Here is a 10,611-nt window from a genome sequence, read left to right as displayed (position 1 = left end):
TCTTCACACACAGTATCTGTTGTGCCGTGCACAATCTTACGCTTCAGTTGTCAGAGCAGAATCTTAAGTGACACATATGAGCAGTCTCTCAAAGTTCTTGTGTTCTTTCCTTATAATCCAGTTTTGTAGGTTCCAGCAGGGTAGCCTAGTAGACACCACTGTTTGCTCTCTCTCATCAACTTCCCTCTGAAAACCACAAAGCAAGCAGGCTGAGAAACCGAACTAAGTGATACAGCACCTACACGGCACAAAACATTTTCACAAGCTTTTTTCAATGGTTGTGGAGATGGATTTCATCCCAGTAGATTTTATTATGATTATATTTATAAATGAGTTTATAAATGAGTTATACTCAGAATAACTCATTTAAGTCACAAAAGTGAGCTTACCTTATGTATGTATGTTCATCAGTGTGAACTGTGGGCCTGCATCTGGCCAGTGAGAAGTTGAATGTCCGGTTCCATTCTAGTCACAGCCACTCTCAAACACTGATGCAGATGTTCATCTCTCAATCTTGATCTCATCGGAGATTTCATGAGTTTCATGCGTGAAAAGGTTTGCTCGCAGATATACGTGCTGCCAAAAAGTGTGGACATCTTCATTGCGTGTTTTTTTATGTTAGGGTACGTGTCATTTGGGAGGGCGGCATAGAAGTCAACGAGACTGTTGGGCTTGAATGCGTCTTTCAGAACATCACAGTTCTGTAACTCGGCCAGCTCAAACTGATAAAAAGGCTGGGCTTCATCGATGTCGGCAACAAAGGTGTTTTGGAAAAGACGGATTTCTTTTGCATGAGCATGTAGTTGACGGAATCGCACACTGAATTCCGCCTTCAGCATTTCCAGTGCTTCCACACACTTTTCAGCTGGGAACAGGACTGCTGGGTTCTCTGCAGAAAGGTTTTGGGTAGCATGGAGATGGGTGAAGTTGTGCTTTTTCACTTGTTCCAAAAGCAGCGCTAGTTTCAACTCAAATGCTTTTACGTGGGAATACATGTCGCAAATGAGTTTCCCCTGGCCTTGTAGCTGCAAGTTAAGGCCGTTCAGCATTTCCGTCACGTCTGTTAAAAATGCGAGATGCCACTTCCATTCTGGGTCGATCAGCTCTGGGACCGTTTTGCCTTTTGATTGAAGAAATGCATTAATTTCGGATAGCAGCTCGTAAAAACGCCTCAAAACTCTGCCGCGGCTCAACCATCGGACCTCTGTGTAGTACAGCACATCTCCGTACACAGATTCCAGTTCAGACAGGAATTGTTGGAACTGCCTGTGTTTAAGTCCATTTGCTCTGATGAAGTTTATGCATGAAACCACAGCCTTCATGACAGAATCCCACTTCAACACTTTGCAGCAAAGCGCTTGCTGGTGAATTATGCAGTGGACTTGTAGAGGGGTGGTGAGACCCCGTTCTTCCATCTCGCGGTTCATGCGTCCTATTAGGCCCCGAGATGCGCCCACCATACAAGGAGCCCCGTCAGTCGTGATGCTAACAAGCTTTGCCCAGTCCAGATCCAACTCTTCCATTGTTTGACATACTTTGTCGAAAATATCCTCCCCCGTCGTAGTGCCTTTCAGACTTTGGAGGGCTGCCAGCTCCTCGCACATCTCAAAGTTTGCGCTGACTCCACGAATAAAAATAAGAAGCTGCGCTGTGTCCTGCACGTCCGTGCTCTCATCCAGTGCTAATGAAAAAAAGTCAAATTCTTTCGTCTTTTGCTGCAGCTGGGCATATACTTTACCCCCTATTTCTTCCACGCGTCTGGTGATTGTGCTTGCCGATAGACTCACAGCATTAAAGACATCTTTCTTATCGGGACACACCTCCTCCACGACAACATTCAAACATTTCTTGACAAACTCTCCCTCAGTGAAAGGTTTACCGTAGCTTGCTATCAGTTGAGCAACACGAAAGCTGGCCCGAACTGATGACTGGTTCAGCTGAGTTTGGCGTACAAATGCAGTCTGCTGAGCTAACAGTCCACTTTTTAGCTTTGAGATTTTGTCTGTTCGCATTTGGCCTTGCAAGCTATCATACTTGTCTTTGTGACGGCATTCATAATGTCGGCGCAGATTGTATTCTTTGAATACCGCCACCGTCTCTTGACAGATGAGACAAACAGCCTTTTCTTTGCATTGAACAAAAAAATAATCGTGTGTCCACTGCAGGTTAAATACCCTGCATTCTGAATCAATTTTTCTCTTACCTTACCTTTTTGCCATTATTCCGTTCTTTGGGGTCACGTTCACGTTCTGGACAAAGTGAGGTCGTAGTAGGAAAATTTATTTTAGGGTGTTTCACAATTTAAATCAAATGAGCTTTATTGACATGAGGAAATATTTCCTGAGATTCAGTCGGGCAGGCCCACTACACCCCACTGTTCTATGGGTGCATTAGTGTCGATTGCGTGGCCAGACTTTTGAATTTTGGGAATTTTGATAGTTAAGATCATCTACTTCAGCGAACAGATAATTTAGAATTCAGCCAATTTGCACAAATTTGCTTATTGAACAGGTTTGTGCATACCTTTTTAATCTTTAGACCGGCCCTGTTCGCCTGGTATCAGATCCAACCTTCGGCCACATTTGTTCTCTCTAAAAACTTCACGGTAGTGAAGTTTTATCATGGTGAGCACTTGTTCTAATGTTTCTGGTTTCTTTTCCTGTTGTTGGGAAGGTGAATTTACCTGTTGAGCTTGAGCTTGAGACTCATCCTCTTTCATCCAAGCTGAGATCCCTTCACACATTATGATCCATCTGCAAAGCTTTGCATGGTTTTCTTTTACAAGTTTTATTTCTGCTCTGGTATGTCTGTTTATTGCATGAGTTAATGTTTCCTGCTGCAATTGTTGTAATCTTTTTCACACTTTTCCCTTTCTTGTTCAAAAATTATATGAATAGGTTTTCTGTCTTGCAAAGTTTTTTGCTGAGCAACACATAACTTCTCAACATTTTTCCTTACTAGCTTAAAGTCTTTGCCTGCTACTTTAATTGTTTTGGTACAAGCCTCAGTGAAAAAGAGGAAGTGCAGATACTGTGCAGTTCTATATTTCAGGAGGTTTTTTTTTAAACATGCCCAATGTCAAGAAACAATCCTCTGCTCTTTCTGCTTAAAGTCAAAATCACACTGTTCAGCTAAATGAAATGTTTTAAATCAGTGCTTACTCTTACAGAGGCCTACAGTGCGTATTTTCTACTTGTAAAAGAGGATGCATTACATATAAACAAAATCCCCTGCACATGAATACTCAATTTGACACGATCCAGAAATGAGCATGCCTTTTTATCTACCTCTCATTTAATCGATGTGTGTCCTTTGTTAAAGTTAAAAAGGGAAGTGACCGCACCCAAATTTTAACTGCGCACTTTTCACCAGACAAAGAAAGGAAAAAGAGACTTTTTAAAGCCTCTAACACACCCAGCCTGCAGCCGGCTGGCACTAAATCATTTTAGACAGTTTCTTACGTCACAGCTTCAGTTCAGTTTACCCCGGATATGCATAGTGCCGCTCGTCTTTCAGAGACGTCACAGGTCCGCGGATTCTCGAGGAATATCAACAAAAAACACAGCTTTTCACGGACCACGGCGGGTCCACCAATGCACAGGTAATGCTTTTAATCGTCTCTCATAGCTCACAGTATTTATTATCAGGCTTTCACTTTTACTGGTCGGCTCGGGTTGGTATGACACCTCAGGCTCACGGCTGGCCTGAGTTTCTCTTAGCTCATATATCAACCTCGGACCTTCTGTCCGGCATTTACTCTTAACACATGTCACAATTCCTTGGACCTTCTGTCCGGCATTTATTCTTCACATGTGTAACAGTTCCTCGGACCTTTTGTCCGGCATTTAATCTTTACACGTGTCACAGTGTCTCTCAAGATGATCCTCTGATCACCAGGGCTATATCTGAGGCCACAAAATCTCAGCGCGGCCCCACCGCTAGTTTAATCCTAGGAAACGTCTTTCCCAGGGTTGGAGTCCTTCGGCTCCGTGACTTAGACACTTTTAATCTCTTTATTCCTTAATCAAAACTCAATCTCTAGTTACTTTTAGCTCAGTACTGCTCCTTCCAAGCCGGCCGTGAACACAACACTACTCTTAAGTTTCACTTTCGTTGCAACAATGCTTTTCGTTTCAAACAACACTCCAAACAGAGATCAACGGATGACTACTTGACTACATATTTTAGAATTATATTCCAATACAGCACAATTTCTGTTTAAGAGGTTTGTGCCTTACCTTTTTATCTGTAGGCCTAGTAGTCAAGAAAATCACCGTGACGTCTGCCGTCCGATCACCTGATCTGGCCTCGACCTCCGCCTCGACAACAAACACCCGTACTGGTTACAGTGCCGGCATCCACCACCAAATGAAGCGTGATCAATCAACTGCAGACCAGTCAAAAAACGACGGAGGCTCCAGAAAAGTGCAATCAAACGACGAGTTTATTAACACAGGAGAGGCAACATCTGCATATGTCTTCCTCTGACAAAAATACACTGGATGGGGGTTATATAGCATAAAGGATCACGCCCCCATACACGTCAAGTACAAGTCAAAAATACATTGTTGTCAGGCAAGGTACATCTTGTACATTTTTAATAGCTATAAACAGACAGATAACTTCTCTTTTCTATAACAGTTGCCTTTTAAGGTAATAAACTTCAAGCCTCAGAGTCTCTAATGGCTAATTATGGACGCTCGTCACCAATCTCTAAGCAGACTGATTTGCAGCAGGTCTCAAAAAGAAGCACTTGGGCCTTCGCTCAGGCCTGCTCCTAGATTTATATGTGTATTGTAAGCATGCATGCAATTAACCTGCTATGTTCTCATATTCCCTCAACATGTATCATCTGGACACTCTCACCAGTGAAGCTTAAAACCCTCTTGGATAGAACATCAACTCTAAACAAGCACAGATGCAATGTGTATAAAATGAACTAAACCTGTGAATAGAAAGGTCAATGTGATCACAAACATCTTTAATGTAATATGAGCCCTGTAAGAAATATTACTGATAAAATAATACTGTAAAACATGTTCTCAATGCATTCATCATAAGGCAGGTTATATGACAGCAGTAAAAGAATCTCTGAATCCCAACAGTGCCCTTTGTCAGGAATACGAAGAGCGCCACCTAGTGGCAACAGGAAATGTCATGTCTTTCATTTTGTTGTACTGATTTTCACGGGTCCATCGTGGCAACCTCAAAAGCGGTGAATGTTATAATCAGTCCCTCGTGATGCTTCAGTGAGGAAATTGTGACTTTAAACTGAACGGCGCACCCTGGTGGCAACATAGTTCACCATGAGAGACGAAGTGGCTTTTGAGGGGCTTGGAAAGTTTAAAATGTCATGGAATTTGGCACACCCCTCCAATGTGATGAGAGCTTTCTTGTTATTTTACCATTTTCATTGAATAGCGCAAAATGGCTCCACAGCGCCCCCTACAAAATTTCAAAACAACAGCCCCTGCTCTGTGTTTTATGTATGAGTCTGAAACCTGGTAAGCTTATGGAAGATATCAAGATGTACAAAAAAGTCTCTTGGAGCAATATCCCAAATCTAACAGGAAGTCAGCCATTTTGAAATTAATGTGTAATTTTGGCGACATTTTCCCCTCTTTTCAGGCACCGTACTTTGACGAACTCCTCCAAGGGATTTCATCAGATTGACACGTTCTCCAGTGCATGGAATCTAAAGACCTTTGTGATGTTAAATTGCGAAGCTTTTTACGTTCAGGGAAATGGGGTGGTCATGGCGGCACGTGGAGTTTCAATCACTCGCCAAAAAGCAGTAATCTGCTGTCACTCAAAAACACAATGTCCAATCTCTCCCAAACGTCGCAGGCGTGATGAGACTCGAGCTCGGAAATGTTTGTTATGCCATTTGTCAGTAATGGTTAGAGCGCCTCCTAGTGGGATGACTATAATAATGATTGAATGAGATGAAATTTTAGCTGGTGGTTAAATGCACGAATTCCATCAATGTGACATCAGATCGGACGTGCTGGTTGTAGGTGTTGGGCGTGGCCCAACGCGATGGGGTGCGAGGGCCCTCATAACGCTGCTTGCAGCTTTAATTATTAGGGCCCGAGCACAAAAGTGCGAAGGCCCTATTGTATCTGCTCCGTTTATTATTATTATTATTATTATTACGGCAAATGAATCGGCCTTTTGAGGGCCTAAACATGCTCAAAAACTCATGAAATTTTGCACACACGTCAGGTCTGGTGAAAATTTACGTATTTTATTGTCCTCAGAAATATCAAGGGAAAATTGGCTCAGTAGCGCCACCTAGAAAAATGAAAAACGCGAGCCCCCAGTGTGGGTATGACCTACATGTATGAAACTCGGAACACATATCTAACGTTAGGAGAGGCACAAAAAAGTCTGTTATGGCCATTTCCTAAACCCAACAGGAAGTCCGCCATTTGTACGTGAATATGACATTTTGGCTCTAATTTTGCCATTTCCATGCCTCGAACTTTTTCGAACTCCTCCTTGGGATTTGGTCGTATAAGCTTCATCTTTGGTCAGTGTCAACTACACACCTGGGCCATGTTAAATTGCAGAGCTTTTGAGTTTTTGCGATACGGTGAGCCCGTGGCGCCACGGCGAATTTCGATGACTCGCCATGAAAATCTTTTTGCCTCTCATTCTGTCATACATGGTCCGACCTGGACCAAAGAGCACACATATTATAAGGCTCCACCCCTGAACATATTTTAAGTGCCATATTTGACACCAGGGACAGCGCCAGCTAGTGGGAACAGGAAATGTCATGTTTTACACTTTGGGGTACAGTATTGTTATGGGTGACATCTGCTGCCTCAAATTTCTCCAGGGAAGCCTTAAGGAGTTGGTCTTGGGTTACAGTGAAAACTGTGACTTTTCTCCAGAGGGTGTGACCCCTGCAGCATGGCGAACATTGATGTCTCGCCATGAAGAAACAAATTAGTATAACTCAATGAAATCCAATCTGATCAGTACCAGACTTTAAAGGCATGATGTCAGACCCGCCCTGAACAGATTGATGTGCCCATTGTCAGGAATACGTAGAGCGCCACCTAGTGGGAACAGGAAATGTCATGTTTTATATTTTGTTGCACTGATTTTCACAGGTATATCGTGGCCACTTCAAAAGCGGTGAATATCACCATCAGTCCCTCCTGATGCTTCATTGCGAAAATTGTGACTTTAAACTGAACGGCGCACCCTGGTGGCAAGGCGGTTCACCATGAAAAAGAAGTTGCTTTTGAGGGGCTTGGGAAGTTTAAAATGTCTTGAAATTTGGCGCACACTTCCAATGTGATGAGCGCTCTCTTGTTATTTTATCATTTTCATTGAATAGCGCAAAATGGCTCCACAGCGCCCCCTACAAAATTTCAAAACAACAGCCCCTGCTCTGTGTTTTATGTATGAGTCTGAAACCTGGTAAGCTTATGGAAGATATCAAGATGTACAAAAAAGTCTCTTGGAGCAATATCCCAAATCTAACAGGAAGTCAGCCATTTTGAAATTAATGTGTAATTTTGGAGACAATTTCCCTTCTTTTCAGGCACCATTCTTTGACGAACTCCTCCAAGGGATTTCATTAGATTTACGCGATCTCCAGTGCGTGGAATCCAAAGACCTTTGTGATGTTAAATTGCGAAGCTTTTTACGTTCAGGGAAATGGGGTGGTCATGGCGGCACGTGGAGTTTCAATCACTGGCCAAGAAGCAGTAATCTGCTATCACTCAAAAATACAATGTCCAATCTCTCCCAAAGGTCGCAGGCGTGATGAGACTTGAGCTCGGAAATGTTTTTCATGCCATTTGTCAGTAATGGTTAGAGCGCCACCTAGTGGGATGACTATAATAATGGTTGAATTAGATAAAATGTTAGCTGGTGGTTAAATGCATGAATTCCATCAATGTGACATCAGATTGGACGCACTGGTTTTAGGTGTTGGGCTTGGCTCGACGTGCTGGGGTGCGAGGGCCCTCATATCGCTGCTTGCAGCTTTAATTATTATTATTATTATTATTGAGGCAAAACAAGGGCCTTTTTGAGGGCCTAAACATGCTCAAAAACTCATGAAATTTTGCACACATGCCGGGTCTGGGGAAAAATTTTGTGTTTTAATGGTTTTACATATGAGCATTGGGAAATGGCTCTGTAGCGCCACCTATGCCTTGTTAAATGCAGCCCTACGAACACATCGTTTGAGCTACATGTATGAAATCTGGCACACATGTGTATCATGCCAAGACGAACAAAAAAGTCAGTGGGACCATTGACGCAAACCCAACAGGAAGTCTGCAATTTAGAAGTGAATGTGACATTTTGCCTCTAATTTTGCCATTTCCATGCCTCAAACTTTTTCGAACTCCTCCTTGGGATTTGGTCGTATAAGCTGCATCTTAGGTCAGTGTCAACTACACACCTGGGCCATGTTAAATTGCGGAGCTTTTGAGTTTTCGCGATACGGTGAAGCGGCGGCGCCACGGCGAATTTCGATGACTTGCCATGAAATTCTTATTGCCTCTCATTCTGTCATACATGGTCTGACCTGGACCCCAGCGCACACATATGATAAGGCTCCACCCCTGAACATATTTCAACTGCCATATTTGACACCAGAGTCACCGCCACCTAGTGGGAACAGGAAATGTCATGTTTTATACTTTGGGCTACAGTAGTGTGTCACGGGACCGAGTGGTCTGTACAGAACAGGACTCAGGTGCAGAAACCCAGAGCTGAGACAGCAGATGATGTCACAATAATTTATTAGGCTGGAGTGCAAGAAACGTAGCAAGGACAAAAAACAATAAGACGTGGAGTGACTAGGACGAGGGAACAGGGCCTGAGATGCAGAGTGGAGCTGAGCAGGGAACAGTCACACTGAAGAGAGAAGACAGTGGAGTTAGCGAGGTAGTGGAGGTAGCTCTGAGTGATAAGTTGTAAGAGTAGCAGTTCTTACTTGCAGTTGGGGACATAGGGTGTTGAGAGGGGGGTGATAAGAATCCAGGGGAGCTGAGTGGTGTGGCAAGGCTGACCTGAGATCCGGGGTCTTCAGTGTGATGGCAGGAGGGCAGGCAGGTGAGGCACAGAGTGATTTTCAAAATGTTTGCTTAGTATCCTGAGTCCAGAGGTAGCGCGTGAGGCAAGGTGAAACCAGTAAATGAGTTGATGACGAACTGGCAGTGAATGAACATCAATGTGTTGCTTAAATCCCTCTGGCTTGATTGCCTGCAATAGGCTCCAGGTGTGCAGGAGCTGGAGGAGTTGGCCCTGCCCAGGGGCGGATCCCAGGTAAGTTCAGGAGCCTTATGGAAATTCCAGCCACCCACTGCAGACCATGACAAGTGTAATGGGTGACATCTGCTGCCTCAAATTTCTCCAGGAAAGCCTTAAGGAGTTGGTCTTGGGTTACAGTGAAAACTGTGAGTTTTCGCAAGAGGGTGTAACCCCTGCAGCATGGCGAACATTGATGTCTCGCCATGAAGAAACAAATTAGTATAACTCAACGAAATCCAGTCTGATCAGTAACAGACTTTAAAGGCATGATTTTAGGCCCGCCCTGAACAGATTGATATGCCCATTGTCAGGAATACATAGAGCGCCACCTAGTGGCAACAGGAAATGTCATGTCTTTCATTTTGTTGTACTGATTTTCACAGGTTCATTGTGGCCACCTCAAAAGCGGTGACTATTACCATCTGTCTTTCATGATGCTTCAGTGAGAAAATTGTGACTTTAAACTGAACAGCGCACCCTGGTGTCAACACAGTTCACCATGAAAGATGAAGTGGCTTTTGAAGGGCTTGGAAAGTTTAAAATGTCTTGAAATTTGGCACAGACCTCCAATGTGATGAGGGCTCTCTTGTTATGTTATCACTTTCCTTGAATAGCGCAAAATGGCTCCACAGCGCCCCCTACAAAATTTCAAACCAACAGCCCCTGCTCTGTGTTTTATGTATGAGTCTGAAACCTGGTAAGCTTATGGGAGAGTTCAACATGTACAAAAAAGTCTCTTGAAGCAATATCCCAAATCCAACAGGAAGTCAGCCATTTTAAAATTAATGTGTAATTTTGGCGACATTTTCCCCTCTTTTCAGGCACCGTTCTTTGACGAACTCCTCCAAGGGATTTCATCATATTGCCGCAATCTCAAGTGCGTGTAATCTAAAGACCTTTGTGATGTTAAATTGCGAAGCTTTTTACGTTCAGGGAAATGGGGTGGTCATGGTGGCACGTGGAGTTTCAGTCACTCGCCAAAAAGCAGTAATCTGCTGTCACTCAAAAATACAATGTCCAATCTCTCCCAAAAGTCGCAGGCGTGATGAGACTTGAGCTCAGGAATGTTTTTCATGCCATTTGTCAGTAATGGTTAGAGCGCCACCTAGTGGGATGACTATAATAATGGTTGAATGAGATGAAATTTTAGCTGGTGGTTAAATGCATGAATTCCATCAATCTGACATCAGATCGGATGTGCTGGTTGTAGGTGCGAGGGCCCTCATATCGCTGCTTGCAGCTTTAATTAAATATTATAATTATAATAATCCATTATTATGTGGACATGCATATTACATCATTTCTAGTGCAATTTAATCCCCCCAGAAA

The 10,611-nt window shown here is 43.4% G+C and overlaps 1 protein-coding gene across 1 annotated transcript; it reads right to left on the bottom strand.

The window, feature by feature from the left end:
- Positions 1-407: 407 nt before the first annotated feature.
- On the bottom strand, positions 408-2,012 carry LOC135932611 (general transcription factor II-I repeat domain-containing protein 2-like). Its single transcript, XM_065470097.1, has one exon. The coding sequence runs from the start codon at positions 2,010-2,012 to the stop codon at positions 408-410; it is 1,605 nt and encodes a 534-aa protein (XP_065326169.1).
- Between the last annotated feature and the right edge of the window lie 8,599 nt (positions 2,013-10,611).

Source organism: Pelmatolapia mariae, linkage group LG3_W (assembly GCF_036321145.2).
Source record: "Pelmatolapia mariae isolate MD_Pm_ZW linkage group LG3_W, Pm_UMD_F_2, whole genome shotgun sequence".
NCBI classification, from domain to species: Eukaryota; Metazoa; Chordata; class Actinopteri; order Cichliformes; family Cichlidae; genus Pelmatolapia; species Pelmatolapia mariae.
This window is presented reverse-complemented; position numbering and strand designations above follow the sequence as displayed.

What these genes read in the sequence shown, in the direction of transcription:
- LOC135932611 (XM_065470097.1), bottom strand. Translation starts at nt 2,012, where the DNA reads ATGCGAACAGACAAAATCTCAAAGCTAAAAAGTGGACTGTTAGCTCAG.